Below are 24109 nucleotides of genomic sequence, written 5' to 3' on the forward strand. Positions count from 1 at the left end.
CCATTAGGATCTCCAGAGAGAACCTGCATGGAGACCACTGCTTTTTGTTGAAATTAAAATGTCAGAGAAAAAGAAATAGAACAAAACAGGGAATCTGCAATTAATTACCAGGCCATAAAAATTCAATAATCAGGAGGCAGAGCAGCCGCAGGCCCAGAGGTATCAGAGCCAGCGTAACAAGAATGGAATACATTAATCTTTTCAAATTAGTTTTTTAATCTGAGGGGGATATATGGTGACATGCCTCCCCTCCCCGCCCGCCTCCCACCTCCACGGGCTCCGGCCTGAAGCCAGGTGGGGGGAGGGAGGTTCTGGTGTGAGCTGGGGGCCTGCCCAAACCCAGACCCCCAGACAGGAAAGAGAACGCCAGTTTGCAGCCCCGGCTGAGCCCAGCGCCCCAGTGCCGCCTGGCCTGGTGGAAGGGTCTCAGCAGAGGAACCATGAAAGCACTTCTGGTTTCCCCCGGGTCAGAAGAGCTCATTGTGTGTCCACGCTCCTGCGTGGCCTCCCGCGGGCCCAGAGCTTCCGCAGCTCCGGTCAGTCCCGGGCTCTGAGCTCCGGGCTTCTTTAGTTCGCCCTGTCTTCAGTCTCAGCCAAACTGCTCCCTCACCAACCTCCCCCAACAAGCCTGTCCCTGAGCCTTGCTGGGGCTGAGCCTCGCCTAGAAAGCCCCCGGTGGGGCTCCAGTCTGCCCAGTGTGGTTGCTGAAGGCTGGTGTCAGGGGACAGCCACGGAGCAACGGCCGATGGAATCTGGCTCCTTTTAAATGTAACAGCTATAGCCCACTAAGTCCCAGACCCTGTGTGAATCCTTCACCTGGATTTTCTCATTTCATCTCCCAAGAGGTCAGGACTGTTAAGAACCCCATTTTACAGAAGAGAAAATTGTGAAGCCGGGACACACAAGTTCCCTGTGCCCTGTGGTCTCTGAGCCCAGCTTCACTAACACAAGCCAGGACAGCTTCTTTCGCCTCGCCCCATTCGGCACACAGTCAGTGTTCCCATCACTGTTCACTGGATAGCATCCCTGAGGAACAGCCCTGCAAGGGGACTTCACCTGCCCTCTGATCTTTCCTCCCCAAGATATCTTCAACTTATGATAACAGCAGCTGCCACTTCTTGAGCAGCTACTGTGTGCCAGGCTATGGGATCTGGTGCCATTAATAGTAGGACAGTGGTCCCAGTTTTACACAAAGGAAACTGAGGCTCAGAGACTGATGGGCCCAAGATCTCACACCCAAGCCTAGCTGGTACCCAAGAGCATGATTCTAACTAAGGGTGTTGTCTCAGCACCCCATCAACCAGATCTGACCCAGGGCTCCCAAACCCCAACTCCCCCAAACATACATTCCTTCAACTTGACATCCTTGGTGACCTCCCCCAAGAGGCCCTCCCTGATCCTCTCGGTCCCTCCCAGGGTTCCTTTAATTTCTATCATTTTTACCTGTTAGTATCCTGTTATACCGACGTTCTACTCGCCCACCCATATGCCCCTGGGGGTTCTCAGCAAAAATGGTAGCGATGAGGAAGCAGCATAGCCGCCGGCACAGTTCCGAAAGCGGCCACTAGATGACGACTGACCCACTTGGGCGGGGCTTGCAGTAAGGCCATGAGGCCGCCAGATGGTGGTCGAGGCCGCGGCTCCGAGGGCACTGCCCGGGCAAGTTGGAGCCGCGAGGGCCCGCGGGTCCCAGGGCGGTCCCAGTAGCCCTAGCGCAAGTGACCTGGACGCCGCTGCCTCCTGCCCGAACCATGACCCAGCCCGTGCCCCGGCTCTCTGTGCCCGCCGCGCTGGCCCTAGGCTCGGCCGCGCTGGCCGCTGCCTTCGCCAGCGGCCTCTTCCTGGGTGAGTAGGGCCGGGCCTTCGGCATCCTCGGCAGAGGCCCCGCGGGCGGGCGGACGCAGGAGCAGAGCCCGTGAACCCGCGAGGCTGGCTGCGGCTGAGGCTCACCCCTGGCGCCCTGGAGCCCCAGGCCCTGACCCAGCACCACCCCTCCCCGGCAGGGAGATGGTTCCCTCCATGGCGATCCCGGCGAGAGAAGCGCCTGCTGCCCCCTGAGGACAGCCCCCTGTGGCAGTATCTGCTGAGCCGCTCCATGCGGGAGCACCCGGCGCTGCGGAGCCTGCGGCTGGTCAGCAGGGCCGGAAGCGGGAACGGGCGCCCACCTCGGGCCGGGAGGGACCCACGTGGCTGCGTGACCTTGGGCTGGTCGGTGGCCCCCGTCCGCGCAGGCCGGGCATGGTTGGGCGTTCCATGAAGGTCCGCCCCTGGGCCACGCCCACAGCCACGCCTCTGGGGGCTCTAAACCTGGGGCTCAGCGGGGTGACTGGCAGGGCTAGTGCGACCCTCTCCTCCCCGCAAGCAGCTGACCTTGGAGCAGCCGCAGGGGGATTCCATGATGACCTGTGAGCAGGCCCAGCTCTTGGCCAACCTGGCTCGCCTCATCAAGGCTAAGAAGGCACTGGACCTTGGTAGGGCACGCGGCTGGCGTCACTGGGGGCCGGAGTCACCGGGCCGTCGCCCCACTCTGGCCTGAGCCTGTCCGTGTCCACGTCCTCAGGCACTTTCACAGGCTACTCGGCCCTAGCGCTGGCCCTAGCGCTGCCCCCGGCCGGGCGCGTGGTGACCTGCGAGGTGGACGCAGGGCCCCCGGAGCTGGGACGTCCCCTGTGGAGGCAGGTGAGTGCCCCACACACCTGAGGCCTTCGTCGGGACCCTGGAGCCCGGCCACTCCCAGCTCCGGGAGAAAGGACATGCTGACTCTGACCCCGCTCCTCTCGCACGCAGGCCGAGGTGGAGCACAAGATCGAACTTCGGTTGAAACCCGCTCTGGAGACCCTGGGTGAGCAACGGAGCGGAAAGGGCCTTGGCGCCATTTCCCAAATGGGACCACCCGGCGCGAGGTAGTGACCCGGTCCAACGGGCGGGCTTAGGCAATGACAGCCCCCACCCCCCCGCCACCCGGTACGCAGCCACATGCAGAGTGGCAGGCAGGGGCCCTCAAGTACCTGAATGGTCACAGCGCCTGGGCCGGCCTGGGCGGGGTCTTCCGGCCGCTGGGGCCTGCGGACTCAGCTGCATCTGCCCCTCCCTCCCCCGCAAGATGAGCTCCTGGCAGCGGGCGAGGCCGGCACCTTCGACTTGGCCGTGGTGGATGCGGACAAGGAGAACTGCACCGCCTACTACGAACGGTGCCTGCAGCTGCTGCGACCCGGAGGTGTCCTCGCTGTGCTCAGTGTAAGGGACAGCCCCGGGAGAGAAGAAAGACCCTCTTGAGCTGGGTCCGTCTTTTCCTTGGGCTCCTCCTCGCCCCCCTGCCCCAGAGCCCCGCCTAGTACAATCACGTAAGCTCCTGCCCCCAGGTGTTCGAATTGAGTCCCCAGGTTTTCCACTTTCCCCTGCTCAGGTCCTGGGTCTCCAGCTCTCACCCCGCCTCCTGCTCAGGCACCCCCCCCCCGGCCCCGCCCCTCCGCAGGTCCTGTGGCGTGGAGAGGTGTTGCAGCCTAAACCGCAGGACAAGGCGGCCCAGTGTGTGCGAAACCTGAATGAGCGCATTCTGCGGGACGCCAGGGTCCACATCAGCCTCCTGCCCCTGGGCGACGGCCTCACCTTAGCCTTCAAGATCTAGGGCTGGCCCCTACCGAGTGGCCTCAAGGGAGGGGCCCTGGGACCCCCAGCCATTGACACCGAGTTTTAAATCTGACAATAAAGTGAGGCCTGGGACACGACAATCTTCTGAGCCTCCGTATGTGCTGAAGTGGGGTAGGGAGTGAAGGCCCCGCACTGGCTACATCTTCAACAAAAGGGAGCCTTGAGGCCACAGATGTTCATCCCCTCCCTGGCACACTCCTGAGGACACTCTGGCACCAGGGCTGTAGCCTGACCACAGGAGCTTCCAGCTGACTGGAAGCAGGATTATCAAAAGTTTTAATTGGGGCTTCCCTGGTGGCGCAGTGGTTGAGAGTCCGCCTGCCAATGCAGGGGACCCGGGTTCATGCCCCGGTCCGGTAAGGTCCCACATGCCACGGAGCAGCTGGGCCCGTGAGCCATGGCCGCTGAGCCTGCGCGTCTGGAGCCTGTGCTCCGCAACGGGAGAGGCCACAACAGTGAGAGGCCCGCGTACCGCAAAAAAAAAAAGTTTTAATTGACCTGCCCACATGCAGTTGGTCAGAAACCCCAGCTCCTTGTGGAGATTTGCCTCCACAGGACCTGAGGGCTGGCAACCTGGTAGAGCCCCTGTGGTCTCCCTCTGACACCTCTTCCTAAGAAGGGCAAATGACTAAAGTTCCTGTTCAGTGCAGCTGGAACCGGTGGAGACCAATCTGGGATCTGATGGCAGGAAAAGGGCCTTGCTCCATGTAAGTGTTGTAGGTTACGCCAATTCTGCTGGCCGTTTGCCCAGTTGTCACAGAACTGTCAGCTTGGCCTCACCTCTGCAGTGGAGGCCCTGGTCAACATCACCTGAGACCAGGCCACTTGACTTAGGCCTGAGGACCTCAAGGTTGACTGGAGTATGTATCCTCTCCTCCCCATGAAGTCCATGAAGAACATGAGACACTGAGTGGGATCACTGGCCAGAGGTGTGAAGCAGACAGGCCAATAGGTAGGAGGCAATTTTTAACAAGTTCCCCAGAGGAAGATGAAGAGGAAGTTAAGCTTTCCAACACAAACATCTATGAGCCTATGAGCCCAGGTGGAGAGGGAGCCAGGTGCTTCACTCTGTGGTTTAAACCTCCACAATCCATAGGAAGATCTTATCTCCACACCACAAATGAAGATCAGGCTCAGATATGAAGTGTCCTTTCCACCAACACTGCCTCAGGCCTCAGGCAGAAATGGCATCAGCCTAGAATTAGGTTTTGCCACCATCTGTTAGGCCTGGGTGGTGGAACTGAACCTGGAGGCTGCTGATTAATAAATTAATCATCTATTAATTTCTAACATATCAAGGCCACAGGAGCCCCATGAGCCCACAGCTGGCAACTTTCATAACCCTACAGTATTTGGGATATATACTTGCATTTCAGACAACCCTCAGGAACCTGGCTGTAAACTATCCTTCTCTCTCCTACTTATAAAAGTATATAAGAAGCACATGGGTGAATAGGTCCATTTTACTCTTAAGTATCCTGAAAACACAAGAGCTGCTTTCATACCTAGCTTGCAGACAGCCTTTCCTGTTTTTCTTCTTACCTAGCAATAGGTCCTGCCTGATTCAAACAAACTGGTTCAAATTCCAACTTACTGCCATTAAGTTATGTGTCTTATTCCATGGGCCATTCCAGCCAGTCCCTTAGGACAAACAGATCAGAAGGGGCCTTTGTGCCCCCCATTCCACCTGTATGGAAAGCTTGTTTGGGTTGCTAATCTCTCATCAGATTCTTCTTGACCTGGAAATTTTCAGCATGTATCACTTTTTGGGTAATAAGTAAGTACTACATTTTCTTATCTGTTCTGACTTCAAACTATACCACAGATCTAGTATTATGAATTTGTTCAACAAAACCCTTCTCTAACCTTTGATGGTATCTTTCTAACACTTCTGCCATCAAAATTCCTCTTTCCTACTTTTCCAACCAAATCATCTATTAATTTCTATCATTCAGCTCAAGTCCAGATTAAGGCCAATGGCCACATAGCCTGAAGGCACTCTGGTCACAAACTTAGGCCCAAGCTTCTCAGTGCCTGCCTGAAAAGAAACGAGTAACGACCTCTCACTGGGGCCCATACACTTGCATTCTACAGACCCTCTGGGTATTGACACTGTCTGTCTACGCCTTACTCCCTTTCCCTACACCTCGTCCCATCCTACCTAACTAGGGCCTGGATCATTTCCAAAGCAATAACCCAAAGGGGTGTGGTGGGTGTATACAACCTTCAGCACCATCCCTTCATTTCTCTTTTTTCAGCACTTGCTAACTCTTCCTGGAGTTCATGATGATCCAATGTAATTTTTCAAATTTACAAACTGAAGATATGAAGGCATATATCTTCTTACTTTATTGTAGTCTAAAAATCTCATGGAGTTACTCTCGGGTCAGAGGACTCTGTGGCACAGATTCATGAAAAGAGCAAAATAAATGCTCACTGGAAAAATAAAGTACTAGCTAGAAACAAGGAAGATTTGACCCTAGCTGCCAAGTTTTTAACTCTGCAAATACTTAAGAGTCATTAATTATGTATACTTGTTTTATTCATAATTTGTAATGTTTTGGGATACCAAAAGTAATTCTAATGATGGTTGAAATTAACAAAAAATTTTAACCTCATCTTAAAACATCCACTGATCCATCTCATTCAATGGCAATATTCAATGTTAAAAGAAACATAAAAACAAACATGCACACAATTGCACAGTTTTCATAAAGGTCTATTTCATTATTGGTGGGTAGCGCATTTAACAGTTAAATACATTTAAATAATGTATAGGTGACTGCACGACTGCAGCATTGGTAACTAGATAGATAACCAATTCAACTAGAAACCAGCTAACAAGTAACTGCCTAAATATTTAAAATACAGCTCTTGTTTAGATCATCCTTTGTTTTGATCACCTTCTTGGGTGGGGGTGGGGGGGAAGCCTGCTGGTCACACTGGAAATATATTAAGGCCAAATCTTCTGATGTCCATTCCCAGAGGTTTCTTTCAGCTGGATTAAGCCTCCAGCTCCAGGGCAAGCCCAAGTTTGTGGCCTCCAGCATTAATGCTCTTCCCATCTACCAGAGCAGACAGTGTAAGCTTCACACCTGTAAACAAAAGCAGACAACTATCAAGTGCCTGAAACACCTCATGGGAGTCTGCAGTCACGCCACAACCTGTCACTTTTCCTCAGCTTGTCAGATGACCTACTAGTGCCAGCCACCAGAGGGCGCTTGGGAGTATCTGAGACACCAGACAATTCATTTGCACATCCACAGTAAGGAAGGAATGAAGTCCCAGAGCATAAGAACTTCATAATAAAGCTCAAACAGCTCTGGAAAATACAATCATGTTCAATACACTATCCAGACTAAATGACAACCATAACTGGATCCTGGAAAGGAAAAGCTACAATTAAGAGACACTTAGGACAAGTGCAGAAATCCAAATATATACTATATATTAGGTATAATTTCAAACTGTTAATTCCCTTAGCTGTGAAAACAGTATTATAGTTATGATGTCTTTATAATGATGCAGTTAAAAATGTCTTACTCTCATGATATGTATGCTAGGGCTGATGTGTCTATGTGCTTGGAAAACATTTAAATAATTCATAAGGATATGTGGGGAAAAAAGAAAAGAAGGATTATGTATAGAGACATGGAGAGATAATAAAAACAAAATAAATGTTAGTAATTGGTCAACGTGGGGAAGGTATGAGTGTTCGTGGTACCATTCTTTTCTTTAGGTTTCAAAACAGTCAAAAAGTCTGGGGAAAAAGTTCGAAGTGCTTTAGAACCTTGCTCTTCAACTGGTGGTTCAAGAACCAGCAACACTGGCATCACCTAAGAGCTTGTTAGAAAGTCAGAACCCCTCGCCCCAGACCTATGTATTTTAATAAGATTCCCAAGGTGATTCATGCACACACTGGTATTTGAGAAGTACTGCTCCAGAAAACACAGCAAGGCTCAAAAATACTATGTAAAGTAAATGAGACTATAGAGACCAAACAACCAAAGCAATGAGTGAACTATGACTGGAGAAATAAAAATTACTACAAGACATTTCAGGTACAAGTGAGGAAAGTAAATAGAGAACGGATATTAAGTAATAATATGGAATCACTGTTAACTTTCTCAGGTGTGATAACAGTATTGTGGTTATGCAGGACAATGTTCTTATTCTGAGGAGATGCATGCTGAAGCATTTAGGGAAATGTCATGATAGCTGCAATTCCCAAACAGCCCACCATAAAAAAAAAAGGAAAGGAATAAAAAACTGTGGCAAAAGGTAAATGTGTTCACTGTACTTTCTGTCAATTCTTCTGTATGCTTGAAAGGTTTGGAAAAGAAGCAGCTGAATCTTGAGAAAGACAAACGAGTTGGAGGAATCAGGCTCCCCAACTTCAAACTATACCACAAACCTACAGTAATCAAGACAGTATGGTACTGGCACAAAAACAGAAATATAGATCAATGGTACAGGATAGAATGCCCAAAGATAAACCCACGCACATACTGACACCTAATTTATGACAAAGGAGGCAAGAACATACAGTGGAGAAAAGACAGCCTCTTCAATAAGTGGTGCTGGGAAAACTGGACAGCTACATGTAAAAGAATGAAGTTAGAACACTACCTAACACCATACACAAAAATAAACTCCAAATGGATTAAAGACTTGAATGTAAGACCAGACACTATAAAACTTTTAGAGGAAAAACACTCTTTGACATAAACCACAGCAAGATCTTTTTTGACCCACCTCCTAGAGTAACAGAAATAAAAACAAAAAGAAACAAATGGGACTTAATTAAACTTTTTGTGCAGCAAAGGAAACCATAAACAGGACAAAAAGACAACCCTCAGAATGGGAGAACATATCTGCAATTGAAACAACAAAGGATTAACCTCAAAATATACAAACAGCTCATGGAGCTTAATATCAAAAAAACAAACAATCCAGTTAAAAAATGAGCAGAAGAGGAGCGCTTCCCTGGTGGCGCAGTGGTTGAGAGTCCGCCTGCTGATGCAGGGGACACGGGTTCGTGCCCCAGTCTGGGAAGATCCCACATGCCATGGAGCGGCTGGGCCCGTGAGCCATGGCCGCTGAGCCTGCGCGTCCGGAGCCTGTGCTCCGTAACGGGAGAGGCCACAACAGTGAGAGGCCCGCGTACGGCAAAAAAAAAAAAAAAAATGAGCAGAAGACCTAAATAGACATTTCACAAGGAAGACATACAGATGGCCAAGAGGCACATGAAAAGATGCTCAACACCAGTAATTATTAGAGAAAAGCAAGTCAAAACTGCAATGAGGTATCACCTCACACTGGTCAGAATGGCCATTATCAAAAGCTAAAAACAATCAATGCTGGAAAGGGTGTGGTGAAAAGGGAACCCTCTTGCACTGTTGGTGGGAATGTAAATTGATACAACCACTATGGAGGACAGTATGGAGGTTCCTTAAAAAACTAAAAATAGAACTACCATATGACCCAGCAATCCCACTACTGGGCATATACCCTGAGAAAACCAGACACATGCACCCCAATGTTCACTGCAAGCACCATTTACAATAGCCAGGACATAGAACCAACCTAGATGTCCATCGACAGATGAATGGATGAAGAAGATGTGGCACATATATACAATGGAATATTACTCAGTCATAAAAAGAAACGAAATTGAGTTATTTGCAGTGAGGTAGATGGACCTAGAGTCTGTCATACAGAGTGAAGTAAGTCAGAAAGAGAAAAACAAATACCATATGCTAAAGCATACATATGGAATCTTAAAAAAAAAGAAAAAATGGTACTGATGAATCTGGTTGCAGGGCAGGAATAAAGAGGTAGACATAAGAGAACGGACTTGATGACATGGGGTGGGAGGGCGAAGCTGGGACGAAGTGAGAGAAGTTTCAACATATATACACTACCAAATGTAAAACAGTTGGCTGGTGGGAAGCAGCAGCATAGCACAGGGAGATCGGCTCAGTGCTCTGTGATGACCTGGAGGAGTGGGATAGGAAGGATGGGAGGGAGGCTCAAGAGGGAGGGGATATGGGGAGATATGTATGCATATGGCTGATTCGCTTTGTTGTGCAACAGAAACTAACATGGTATTATGAAGAAATTATACTCCAAGAAAGATCTATTTAAAAAAAAAATCTAACAGTCTGTTTTCTAAAGTGTCTGTAATATTTTATGTGCATGCCAGCACTGTATGAGGGCTCTAACTTCTCCCTATCTTCATCTACACTTGTTATTTTCTAATGATTTATTATATCGATTCTAGTGGGTAGCAGTGGTATTTCACTGTGGTTTTAATTTACAGTTACTTAATGACTAATGACACTGAGCACCTTTTCCTGTGCTAATTAGCTATTTGTATGTCTTCATATAAATGTCTTTGCAAGTCTTTTGCCATTTTTTGATTGGGTTGTTTGTCAGTTATTAATGAGTTTTAAGAGTTCTTTACATGTTATGGGTACAAGTCCTTTGTATGATTTGCAAACATTTTTCTCAGTCTATGGTATGTCTTCATTCTCTTAATACTGCCTTTTAAAGCATAAACTCAAAAGTTTCCATTTAAAAAATAAATAAATAAAAAGAAGCTGAGAAATGAAACTAATTTTGAAACCACTATCAGAACAATCCTTAATACTTACCAGGCCTCAGAGTCTGAGTGTAGCCCACTCCAATTAAACTAGAATTGTTGACTTTTGCCTAAGATAAAATGCAAAAACAAATGTAAGACAAATTTTTGAATGGAGGGACAAAGCCCCTGGGTGTTTCCCTATCATACAATTATGACACATTCACTTTTCCACAAGAGTTAATAAAATTTAATATTGTATTAAGCTAAGCGAAAACTAGGTGCCACTTAATCCTCATCCACTAAATTCAAATTGTCAGCAGGACACAAAACTCTTGCAATCTTTTGGGATGTGTCCACAGACCCCAAACTGTCCATATAGCACAAAAGCCTAAGCACTCTCATAAAAACTGTCCTTAAAAAACAAAAACAAAACAAAAAAAAAACTGTCCTTGTTGAGTCTAATCTAGCACATAAGACCATACCAGAATGTGGGTAATGGAAGTTCACCAGGCTCACTAACTACATGACATTGACACACACACCACCCTCAAAGTATGGCATGTGTATGTATAGTTTAATTTTGTGACTACGACACTACTTTCAGGGGTATTCCTAAAGAATTTAAACCATGCATGTTCTAAATCTCCAAATGACAAGCACTTCCTCTGAAGAAAGAGACTGACTACAACTCCTTCACCTCACTTTCTCACACCTCTCATTAATGCCCTTGAGTCTTGGCTGTATATAACTAGACGGTGCTTAAGAAGGCGTTCCAAAGGGGCATCATTTACCAATCCAGACCCCTTCCCTCCTTGTACAATTCTAATATTTTAGGATTTTAGTCACAGACTTTCAAGGGCTGGAAGGAATCCTGGAGAGGAAGACATGGTCAGGAGAAGCTTCGAGCTCCATTCTCTCCCACTACTGACATCACTTAAGCCATACCAGAGGCCTAAGGCTGTAAATAGGGGCATCTCACCCTGCTCTCCATGGCCTAGGTTGCCTAGTCAGGTAACTTTGCTCTTCAGCATTTTGAGTGCTATGGTAATAAAAAGGTAACAAACAGCCTCTGGGATCAAAACAGACTTGGGGGATTCCCTGGTGGCGCAGTGGTTGAGAGTCCGCCTGCCGATGCAGGGGACACGGGTTCGTGCCCCGGTCCGGGAAGATCCCACATGCCGCGGAGCAGCTGGGCCCGTGAGCCATGGCCGCTGAGCCTGCGCGTCCGGAGCCTGTGCTCCGTAACGGGAGAGGCCACAACAGTGAGAGGCCCGCGTACCGCAAAAAAAAAAAAAAAAAAAAAACAGACTTGGAAATGATTTGATGTCTACACTCTTTTGTAATGTATATCAAAACAGCCCAATTGAGAGAGAAATGATCCAACTATACAGGCAAAAGTCACAGAAACAAAACTTGTATTCACTTGGCACTACAGCCAAGTCTTCATGAGCCACCAATGACCATGTGAGTTATTTGTCTAAGGAAGAAATGCCCCACTAGCAACCATCTTTTGCCAAACAAATTAAGAGCCCCAAACAATAAAATAGCTCCTACTATTTTAGGAGTCAACCATGAAACTAATGGAGCATTATGCAATGCTTCCTGGGTGATGCTTGATTAGGGTAACAGCAGCACTACTTAGGCGGACCATGCTAAATATTCAATAGTTTTCCAAACTAATCCCCAGAAGTCACTCACTGGCACACAGGTCCCAAGCTGCCTTCCCATTTTAGACTGTGAGAGAGCTGCATCTTCTGCTGGCATTAAACCTGTGATGGTGCCATAGACATATATTTGAAGAGAATAGCAATGTAGCTACCGCAGCACAGTGTGCTGTGTGAATCCTGAGGATTTTACTGCTACAGTGTAGTCAGAAATAGAGAAGGGAAAAATAAATCACTGCCTTGCCAACAGGAAAAGCATTCCGGGTGCTTCTCATTCTCTCTGATTACAACTCTGCTAAGCTAAAACAAGAATGGGGCTAAAACTTAACTGCCTAAATTATCAAAACATATCGTCCTCAGGAATGAAGATGACTTTATGTAACAGAAATAACTCTCACGGAAGGTTTAACTCTTTCATTCTAGTACATACGGTGCCTGACCTGTAAGCAACTAACACACAGGAAGAGCTGCTGATCTGCCTGAAACTGGAGCCAGCGCTCTATACCCTCAGACACTGTACTCCCCCCTACCACAATCCACTATGACTGAAGGAAGAAATAGCAGATAGAGTATAAGGACAGGACTAGGGTGGCCATGCAACCCAACCAACCCACAGTAGAGGGGAGGGAGTTCCTGGGATGCAGGACTTTCAGTGCTAAAGTTGGGATAGTCCCAGGCAAAGCAGGATGAGCTACCTAGTCACCCTAGACAGAAGGGAAATCAAAAGACATGCAAGTCCAGTCCTGGCCCTACCTCTCTTTCCTTCCTTCCCTAGCTGTGGTCTACGTCATTCCTCTCTCCAAGCTTTGGTTTCTTCACTTGCAAAACAGCATGTGTACCACTGGCTGCTCAGATCAAATCTGAAGATATTTTGTAAACCATTAAAGACAAACACAAAGTAACAAAGTACTATTACCTTCCAACCAGAATGCGAACTGCCCAGGGCCCAAAATACTGGCTTCCCTGGGCTTGGACAGGCTTGGCCCTCATAGTTATTATCTACACTACTTCAACAACTTTTGAAGTTAATTTAAACAAACTCCTGTGGCCTGGATAGCAAACATCTCTGTCTCAACAAAAAAAAGCAGCATTCCCGAGTTCTAGTCCCAATCTGTGTGTAAACTGGGAATTGTGTGAACCACAGTTCAAATATTCAACACAATCCAATATACCCAAAGATTAAGTCCCACAACCAAAATCCCATTCTAAGCCCACAGCAGTACTCACAGAAATGGAAGCAGTGGGATCCAACTGATATTTAGCTGCAATGCCAAAGCGAGTACAGTTGGTTCCTGATGTCCAAGCAAGGTTTACTGAAGTGTCAAGATCTTCACATACTTTCTGATAAATTGATCCTCCAAATTCTGTCCCATCATTGCTATAAGATATTTTAAATTAGTCAACCTAGACTAGACAATGTAATAATGTCTAAGGCACAAGGCCGATACTGTAGCATTACATTTAAATAAAAGCCACTGCTTACATGGGTCTCTAGTGTTCCACTGAAAACTTTAGTTTTACAAGGTCTTTTCGGGGCTTCCCTGGTGGCGCAGTGGTTAAGAATCCATCTGCCAATGCAAGGGACATGGGTTCGAGCCCCGGTCCAGGAAGATCCCACATGCTGCGGAGCAGCCAAGCCCATACGCCACAACTACTGAGCCTGCACTCTAGAGCCCACACACCTAGAGCCTGTGCGCCGCGAAAGGAGAAGCCACCGCGATGAGAAGCTCGCGCACTGAAATGAAGAGCAGCCCCCGCTCACCGCAATTAGAGAAAGCCCACGTACAGCAACGGAGACCCAACACAGCCAAAACTAAATAAATAAAAAAATTTTTTTTAATGTCATCAAAGGACTTTTCCCAACTTATGTCCAAAAACAGGGATTGGTCAAATCAATCATGGTATATCTATAAAAATTATCATGCAGCCACTAACCATCACTAAGAATACATAATGCTATAGGAAAATGATCAAAATGTATTAAGGTGGGGGAGGTTAAAAACAGCCTTTTTGGTATGTATTTTATATACACACATATAAAAAGATGAAACACCAAAGCATTAACAATTAACAAAAGTTATATGTCTAGACGGTGGGATTATGAAACATTTTTGTTTTCTTCTTTGTACTTCTGTTATATACCAATGCATCATTTTTATAAGGGAAAAAATTCTTTTTAAGTCCTTTCTACATATACATTTAATTTGGGTTAGGTAAAAACTCTATACATTTTAGGTAATCCTATCAAATGAGCACCTCACACATCACAGACAATGAAGTCAAATGAATGCACATAGAGTTTGGCAATGTCTTAGCCTTTTTTTTTTGGCCATACCATGCAGCTTGTGGAATCTCAGTTCCCTGACCGGGGACAGAACCCAGGCCACGGCAGTGAAAGCTCCAAATCCTAACCACTAGACCACCAAGGAACTCCCATCTTAGCCTCTTCTAAAAATCCAAAGCACATCAAGCCTCATGTGAAATGAACATTTACTCTCTCAGCACCAAAACTCAGACTAATGGTTTTTACTGTACACTTCTGAAGGGCATTCTAGAAATGCCCAAGGATGATCTTTTTATGTTAAGAAAATTCCTTTAGGTTGTACTCAGATTCACAGGAGATGACAGGAGACATCAATACCACTTTGAGGTCCTACATCATAATATCCCACAAAAGAAATACTCACACATTAGTGTGTAGCTGGAAGTCCCCAGTCCTGTAGCCCACTGCAAAGTTATTTCTTGTCAGCTTTGATTTGGCACTGTCAAAGGTCATCTGGTACCCAGCAAGCCAGCCCTCATAACAAAAGACTGCTGAACCGTGGATTGCAGGTCCAGCAAAATCAAAGTCAACATCACAACCAAGGTTCATACATTCCCTCTTGTAAGAAGACTTGATTTTACCACTTTTCTTTCTGGAAAAAGAACAAACTGTCTTAAAACTGATGTCAGTGGGAAAGATTTACAGACATAACTTCTGCATAGAGGGCACAAAACAGATTTAAATGAACCTCACTGTAACTGGGGAGTACAGGCACACTTCATTGTTTTACTGCAGTTCACTTTACTGTGTTTCCCTCCCCCCCGCACCTGTTTGTAGCAGGGTTTGTAGCAATTGAGGGTTTGTAGCAATCCTGCACCAAGCAGATCTGTTTGCGTGTTTTTTTCCAACAGCATTTGTTCACTTTGTGTTGCTGTTGTCACATTTTGGTAGTTCTCATAATATTTCAAACTTTATTATTATTATTTTATTTGTTAACAGTGATCTGTGGTCACTGATCTTCTGATGTTACTACTACGACTTGGTGAAGGCTCAGATGATCGTTGGTATATTTTAGAAATAAAGTATTTTTTAATTAAGGTATGTACATTGTTTTTTTCCCCAACATAATGCTACTGCACACTTAACAGACAACAGTATAGTGTAAACATAACTTTTATATGCACTGGGAAACCAAAAAATCCGTATGAGTCGCTTTTTTACAATATTCACTTTATTGCAGTGGTTTGGAACCAAACCTGCAATATCTCCAAGGTATGCCTGTATAAGAGATAGCAAGATAATCATAAGAGGTAAAAAAAAAAACATGGCTCAATGAACTAAAAGGCACAAGGGGCGACTGGACCACCACCACCATAGGAAGACTGCTTTGCAGAACTGGTTATCAGTCACAAAAGCCTATAAAAAACATGTTAGGTACCCAAGTTAGTGTCACAATAAGAGGCAAATATTTGAAGGCAAGTCAACAACCATACTGCTCATGCTCCAAAGGCAGAAACAGAAATTCACCACCACAAGGCACCTGAATGTGCACCTTTCTTAAATATACCAAAGAAGAATGCTTTTCAATTTAAAGCAGATAAAAATGCCATGCTTACCCCGTGTTTGGTGAAAAGGTGGTATCAAATGTCAGTTTCAAACCTTGACAAATCTATTTCGAGAGAAAAAGAATTTGTTTTCAGCTTTATTTCTTTTTTGAAATACAAAAATAAAATAATTAATACTACAGCACATTTTCAAATGTTACCTGGTCTTCAATAGCGATTTCTGTTCCCAGAGTATTATCAGTGTTCCACTTTTCTGTGAAAGTCAGACCATACTCACACCATTTATATTTGGTCTCCAAGGTCCCGGTAACTTTACCAGTGTCTGTATTAGATGAACCAGATGTTGAGAATTCCTAAGAAGACAAGACAAACTTCAGGAACTTTCTCGTAAGCCTAGAAGAATCCACCTCCTAATTTACACACACACACACACACACACACACACACACACACACACACACACACACACAAAACCCCACTGAAACACAATAATTTCACTAATCCTCTTTTTTCTAGCTTCCCAAACACTCCTACCCTCTGCTGCTGAGTATATACAACAGTGACAAATTAGCCTGTAAGTTACTGACTACATCTTACTACTGCTGACATTTCCAACCAATGGATCAAAAGTTACTTGTATCTGATTCTCAAGTGAACAACAAACTATACGACTTTTAAGGAAACTTCTGCTAAGGTGATTTTATTTGGGATTCAAAAAAAATCAGTGGGGGAGGATGGATGTTTTAGTACTGCTTCCAATCTGCCTGATATTGAATGAGACACTAAATAGGTCAGTATGGCTAATCACAGACCCCCTTCATTAAAATCTGAGTTTATACACAATTTACTATGAAATGGTTCCTGAAAATCCTTAAAAGGAAAGCACCCCACTGTAAGAATCTATGCCACAAAAGATTTTTTTTTTTTAATTCTTTGGTAACCTCAATATTCTGTTTCTGACATAAAGAGTCTTCATCAGGTTTAATGCCTTCCCAACCATCTTTACATTCTCATTAAAAAAAAAAAACGGGGAGGGAAATTATAGGAGATATACTCTATAACTGATTTATATCATGCATAATATAAACTATACTCTGTACAACAGATGATATTAGTAGAAAAAACAACCTATGCAGTGATCAATTTGAAATGTACTATATAATCTTATGTTTGTAGCAAATATAAATAACTTGCCAATCCCTAATTGCACATCAACTGAAAAGGAAGGCATAATATGGAGAGGGCTTATCTGAAATTCAAAATCTGCTACAGATAATCCAGAAATCTAACCTTTCAGAGCTTAGTATACAGGCAAGCAACTGAAATCTTCCAAGATAAAATGTTAAAAATGCCCTTTGAGGGTTCTGATCTGACTGCTAATGATGGTTATACTCTTAAGGTCATTGGAAAGCCAAATTTAAAGATGGCTGATCTGAACTAATAAAGAAAAGCCTTCGACCTGAAATTGTGATACCTGCAGAATGAGGAAATACCAAAAACTCTATCAAAAGGAGAAAAGACCAATCATCCTTCACTTAGAAAACAGAGCATTTGTGTAACTATCGCTCTGCCGTGAAACAGACTCAATTCTTTAGGTCTTACATACAATCTCCTGAAATTAGATGCTTTCAGTAACAGAAATTTCAAGTCAAAGCTTGGCACTCATGCCCATACTAAAAAGCACCAAATTGTGTTAGGGAAGAACACTGGATATGAAATTAGGAGTCCTGACATCCAGTTCTGCCTGGCATTTACTAAATGAGTAACACTGAGGAAGACACTTTTCTGGGTCTCAGTTACCTCAACTGTAATAACAAAACTTACTTCTGGAGGATTAAATTGGACTAAGACTTTGAAAGCTTTGCACATTTTCACATGCTCTACACAACAGGAATGCATTACTAAAACAATATAATATATATGGAGCCTGTTCTAACAGATAATTGAAATGCAAATGTGTATGAGTAGCTATTTTTAGTCCTGAGTGACAATGATTAATGATTCTTAAGGCCCCACCCACTGCCACACATCAGCCCACAGACTGAGCCAGCTTATATACATGCCAAGTACATGCCAAGGAGTCCTCAAGACACAAAACCAAGAAGATCACACTGTGATCTGGGACCAGAAATGGGTCAGATGATACCACTGGTGGAGCTTATACCCTCCCTTTCACTCCTCACCAAGATATTTAGGCTTCTACCTTCTGCAGTGGCCCAGACATCGTTGCAGTTCAGGTGAGAAATGTGACTGCGACTATTTGGGGCCAGGGACATATTACAAGATCAGTACCATGTTTTTGAATTACATACATTAAATGTAAATTAAAATATACCATATCTAATCAAGCTCTTATATATCCTTCATGTTCTTAAGCTTAATTTTATAAAATTCCTATCCACAATAAGCCTTTCCTTTCCAACAAAGATTTTGATTTATCAAACAATCTAGTACTAGATATACTGCTCTGACTGTTCCCTACTTTAAAGTTTATTTTGTCTCTCCAGCCAGCAAGCAAGCTTTTTAAACACAAGAATTGAGTCTTCTACTTTTAGAAAGCCTTTTGTGTTTCAGCAAATACACAGCAAGTGGTTTATAAGGGGCAATAGGTTAAGAGAGGGAACACAAAACAAACACTAAGTCACTGCTCTGTAACCTGTTACCTTGAGCAAGTAAGTCACTCAACCACACTAAATACTCAGGCTTCCTTTCAGACCAAAGAAACCAAAAAACAGATGCGACCAATATAAAACCCCAGAAATCCAAGTCTAGGCATTGAGAAACTACAAAATGATTAAATAAATACCAGTTATATGCACTAAGGGAGTTAACAACTGTAGGAAGAATTTATCAAAATAACCAATAATATTCAATATGCACACACTATACCCATCCCCAAAACAATCCCCAAACAAAAACTTTTAGAAGAAAAAAATTACACAAAATTAAATTTTACTTTACTCTCTTTGAGGGAGTTTGTTAGGCAAGATCAAGACATCCAAATATCAAAATAGTAACCTCTTTAAAAATACTCAAATTTAGGACTCTCTAAATTCACAAAATACAAGTGGAAATCTTCCCCAAGGCGGGCTGCTAGAATATGACCATTACATAAACGATTAGTACACTCAAATTAAGTTACTGAATATTTTTATGCCCAGAACTCTTAATGTTTTCCACAGGCATTAAAAGAAGGGGGTTACAAAAAAGTATAACAGGTTCCCTGCCTTTAAGCTTGCAACCTTACTAAGTAAACAGAATCCCACATGACCAGTGTCTTTCCTGAGTTCCTTGAGCATACAAAGTAATATGGCAAAAGACCACATGAAAATCAGAAATCATATCCAAAGCCAAAACAATCAAGATAAAATTCCCTTAAAACGAAATTATCTTTTGCCCCTTCTTTAAGATGAAATGTATAGACATCTTTCAGTTATGACTATCTTATGGGTTGAAAAATTGTATAAAGGCTCGTCAGAACTTATCAAATAACTAACACTCACCACGCCACTGCATGACTTTGTTTTCACATCCAATTTCACCAACCCAAAACCTTCAAGTAGAGAGCAAAAAAGAACAAAATGATCTTTTTGTATAAAAGATGCATACCAACAGCTGACTACATTTAAAAAAACAAAAACCAGAAACATTTCACATATTCAGAGGGGGATAAAAATGTGTGTTGATATACAATATTTAAATGAAAACAAATTAAATTATTCTATGTAAACTAACATGTAAAGGACAGAACATCTCTATGAAGCTCTCCTAGTATGTTGGCGTGTATTTGGCACCCATCCTCAAAAACAGCTTCCAAATCATCTTATCAAAACATTTATTAAAACATGCTTTTCAAACCTAAACATCAGATCAGAAAATCTATTCAACTTAAAGATCAGAATAGTCAATAGTTTATTATGATACAGGCATTTAGAACATTTATCTCAAAGGCATACCTCGCTTTGGAATTAATAATCTGAACAACTGGGGAAATAATCTAAAGGATAGGGAGGGTGGGGTGTGGAACAAAATCTTTTAACAAAACCCAAATTTATTTGCAGAAACCCATAACCCTTTATGAGTCACCACCATAAAAGCAAAAGCAGTAAAACATCGTAATTCTAGTCAACCAAGGCCTAAACTACATCCGAAGGAAATGAAAGCACAATTGTTTTTTTTCTTAAAGGCAAATTCCCTAAACTAAAGTATGAAAAAAAGGAGGAAATTGGGATGGAGGGAGGAAATGTGGGATGGAGGGAAATGTGGATTGTTACAGTACTCTTTTAAAAGAAATGTTATCTTAAATGTAGCTAACAGAAGAATTACTGCAGCAAAATATTTACAATCTGAAGAAATTACTAATTCACTAAGCAATCCAAACACACATTTTCGCTTCAGATCTAAAATTTTTAAAACAGTTCTTACCAAATCCTTTGTTGAATATATCTCTGGCAGCTTTGCCAAGGTCAGCATATGATGGAGGAATACACATTGCTGGTGGGAAGAAACATTCCAGTGTTAACGTCCCTGTTCTCCCAGTCTGTCCAAGAACTAGCTTATGACCCACTGCTACCTTTAAAACCAAGCAGTCCAACTTAGTTTTGATACCACTAGAATCTATAATAACACTGTAGTCTAGTATGATCCATGAAGGAGGTATCAGCACCAAAGGCTTATTTCTAAAATAATCACAGTTAAGTGTTTATACAAACTTGGAAAATTCCCTACAAAATATATAAAAATATTTTCTATTCCTAAATTTACACAGTGCCTGTAGCCTCACTTCCTAGGATGAGACTAGTACAAAGAATCAAACACATACACACGTATATATCTGTACATACAGATATACCTGCCAAAATTCACTGGAATGTGATTTAACCAAATGAGATAAGATTAAAAACTAAGACAAGTCCCTCTCCCCCCTATTCAACCTTTAGTATCCTCACGGAGATCAAAACCAATATTGCGAAATAGAAAGAGAAAGATAGGTCATACTTCTGAAACTTAAATATTGAAACATAAAAAAAAAAAAATACAGCCATTTATGTTTCACTCAAGCGCCTACATCAACTAAGTATCAAATGCACTTTAAACATATTAGTATGACACTCAAGTCCTCGGCCCACGCTGTGAGGCTTAAGGGCAAGCAATCTGAGGTCGTTACACCAGCTCATTCATCCTACATAGCACGTCCACGCCCTTAGGAGCACATGTAATGAATGACCTTGCGCCCTCACACGGGGGGTTACTACTTCCTCTAAAAACGTGACCGATCCAATCCTGCAAAAGCTGAACCCGATAATTAATAACTTTCTGCTTCTCAGTTCGTCAAAGCTGAACGTGAATGCGTCCACAGACCAGCTCCCCAGGCCTAGTCAGTCCCGCTATCCGAGATCCAACCACCCAGCCCCTCCTCCGCAAAGCCAGGGAAGTCAGACGGTGGAATGGCTACCGAAAGGGGCGAACTTCCAAGCCCTTGAAGACAGAGGGGGAAAGAAGCTGCGGTTTTCTGGTCGGGAGGCTTCGGCTGCCCAGACACCGCCGCCCCATCCCGCAGAGATCGCTCTACTTACGCCGCGGGCAGGTCTGTCCGGAGGTCGCCATGGCGAGGCCGCGAGGAGAGGTGATCTGAGGGAGGGACAAGAAGTGCGGTCAGCGGGGCTCAGAGGCGAATCAAGGGACCAGAAGGGGGTCTCAGACAGAGGGGAGAGGGGCCGCAGGGCAGCGCGGCCATCTTAGGGAGTCGGGGCCGACCCCGAGTCCGCCTCAGGCGTCCTGCTTGGCCACCGGGGCCTAGGCCCCAAGGTCCGAGTGAGGCGGGCGCGGCGGTACCTGGTGGTCTCCTGGGGGGAGGAGGAAGGCACCGCTGCCGCTCCGCTAGCAGCTGAGGCCGCTCGGCTAGCTCTGCGTCCCGCTGCAGCTGCCGCGGCTGGAGGGCGAAGTGAAGGAGACACCGTTCCGCCCGCCGCAACCCTGTCCTCCCCCCGCCAGGACCCTGCCGCTGCCCCTGGGGCTGCCCACCGCGCCTGTCCCCGCAGCGCCGCCCGCTGCTCACTCCAACCTGCTCCGAGATGGCCACGTGTTCCGAGAGCACCGCTGCCCACGGGGTGTGCTCCCTCGGTCCCTCGGCAGGGGCAGGAAAAGCAGAAGCTGCCGGACCTCAAGTCAGGCAGCTACGAGGACAGCCCCTGAGGCGAGGGGGCGGGGAACGGCGGAGGCAGCGTGGAGGGGAACGCGCGGGCGAGGGATGGGGCAGAGGCCCCGCGCGCGCTCATCACGGGCGGGGCGGGGCTTCAGGCGCGTGCCTGCGCGGGGCTCAGCGCGACTGGGCGCGACTGAGCGCGCCGCCGCGCACCCCGGGTCAAGTACTTCTCTCCAACTCCCTTCGGAGAGTTTCGTACACCCTGTGCTTGGCACACCCTGCAGAGCCAATCCCCAGTCTAGGAGGGAGTCAGCTGAGCGTTACCCCTTCTACACTGAGCAAGTGCAGCGTGCGCTTCTGAAAGACTGTCTCTCTCTCCTGGCCCAGGGAGAAACGAGTGGGGCACAGAGACGCACCTCCCGCCCCTTGCGCACTCCCTCCTTCGTCCGCCTCCCACCACCGTGTAATCGCCATGCAGGGCGGGACTCGACCTGAGAGTCTCTCTTGGGTTGCCGCTCCCTAAACAGACGAGCACGTCTCAGGGTGCCCCGCCTTGCCCCCACGCCCCCCTTCCCCGGCTCACGCCCTAGGGTTCCTTTTCTGACGCCTCCGTCTCGCTTAGAGGTGGGACTGCTTTACACACTCAGGGAACTGGAGCTGTCTTAGTGAGTCAAGCCTGCTAGAAAATTTAGGAATCATGCTGACCAAGCATTAGAATGCTGCACTCAAGTTCCCTGGGTATGCAGGAAGAGTGAGGGAGCCAAGGGAATAAGAAAAAGTGAGGCGTCTACTGAGATGGAAATAGAGTCAATTTAGGCTCCGGAATCGATCGCCAATTATCAGCGATTTATCCCCTTTGTACCCCAGTTTATTTATAGGTTTAAATGGGATGAAGTGGTCTTTAATAACCATTTGGCCATAGACTATGCGCAAAGCCTTTTGACCCCTGACTCTGGCTCTGAAAGCCACCTCAGCTCAAATGCTGACAAGGTTCCATCTCCTCCTAAACCAGGAAAAAAGGATAGCTAGACAGGCTTCCACAATGCAAAGCCGGATTAAAGCTGCAGCCTGGTGGATTTCCCTCCCACGAGCAAACCCCGCCAGCAATCTTGCCTAGTCATGGTTGGGATTAGTCATTGCAAAGGGTTAGAAGAAGGGAAGAGCCTTTGCTCTTAAAAGTTCAAGCACCAGAAGCACTGATAAATTCCTTCATTCAAGCTCAGACAGATTGGTCTGAAATCAGTCTGGTTCCACAGGGGACTGGTCTGCTCTGGCCATGTTTGATGCTACTGTGAGGCTAATGGCAGAGAATGCCATCCCATCACAACTGCAGCATAATATACCACCTCCCAGAAAAACCTAGACTCTGCTCAGCCACCTTCATTACCTGCAGTAGGGCTTAACACCCTGTGAACTATCTAGCATTTTTAACCCCCAGAGAATTTCACTGTGCCACAGAACACAGATCTGAGCCTTCACCCTCTACAACTCCAAGGAATGTACACAATATCTAATAACCAGCAGCAGAATCATGGCAATTTATTTCAAAGTTGGATTCAGTAAATATATCTGAGTGCTTACCTCCAAAGCCATTTAGACCGAAACATCATTAGTAGCAGCCACCGCTTATAAAGCAACTACCTTGTGTCACCCACAAGGGAAGCAAAGTCCATTCAGACACAGCTCTTGCTCTCAAGGCACTTACAGTCAAGCATGTGGAGAGGTGTCAAGAATTGGGAAGAGTCCAAGATTTTCCCTATGTGCAAGCTAGCAAGTTAGCCTGCCACAGTTTCATAGGTTCATAGATGCTGGCAGAAGACATGAAACTTGAAGGTCAGACAAAGGACTTTATTATGTATGGCTCAGCAGGCAGCATAAGCTTCATGTTCACATCAGTTCCCCTTGCCCTCTGTGTTCCACAGGGGTAATGCAGAGCACCCTAGGTAGAAACTGCACACCATGCATTTGTGTCACAGCTGAGGAATCCTAAGCTCAGAAAACCTCCTGCCTTATCAGGAGCTGCTAACCTGCCCAGTCTTTGCCCCAGAGACATACATTATTATACTTCTCTGGAAATAAAATCTGCCCTCTGCCTCCTGTCCCAGAGGGAGTTACTACCCCTGTCTCCCAAGGCTGTTTGCTATGCGAACATTCTTAAGAAGATAGTTTGAGATAAAAGCTGTCACAAGACATGTAGAAATACCATGGAGAATTGCCCTACAAAGTAGGATGGAG

General features: G+C 45.5%; 2 protein-coding genes across 2 annotated transcripts; one reads left to right on the forward strand and one right to left on the reverse strand.

The window, feature by feature from the left end:
- The first annotated feature begins 1598 nt into the window (after window positions 1-1598).
- On the forward strand, window positions 1599-9516 carry COMTD1 (catechol-O-methyltransferase domain containing 1). Its single transcript, XM_030862700.2, has 7 exons — window positions 1599-1845; window positions 2004-2131; window positions 2366-2471; window positions 2561-2679; window positions 2788-2842; window positions 3104-3237; window positions 3476-9516. The coding sequence occupies exons 1-7, from the start codon at window positions 1752-1754 to the stop codon at window positions 3626-3628; spliced, it is 789 nt and encodes a 262-aa protein (XP_030718560.1). The 5' UTR covers window positions 1599-1751; the 3' UTR covers window positions 3629-9516.
- On the reverse strand, window positions 6176-21729 carry VDAC2 (voltage dependent anion channel 2). Its single transcript, XM_030862697.3, is given in 11 exon segments — window positions 6176-6683; window positions 6685-6746; window positions 10308-10365; window positions 13129-13279; window positions 14589-14816; window positions 15781-15833; window positions 15930-16082; window positions 19233-19282; window positions 20155-20223; window positions 21306-21360; window positions 21565-21729. Coding segments are annotated over 10 exon segments (1035 nt in total). The 5' UTR covers window positions 21337-21360; window positions 21565-21729; the 3' UTR covers window positions 6176-6503.
- Between the last annotated feature and the right edge of the window lie 2380 nt (window positions 21730-24109).

The sequence above is a fragment of the Globicephala melas genome, chromosome 16 (assembly GCF_963455315.2).
Source record: "Globicephala melas chromosome 16, mGloMel1.2, whole genome shotgun sequence".
NCBI lineage: Eukaryota > Metazoa > Chordata > Mammalia > Artiodactyla > Delphinidae > Globicephala > Globicephala melas.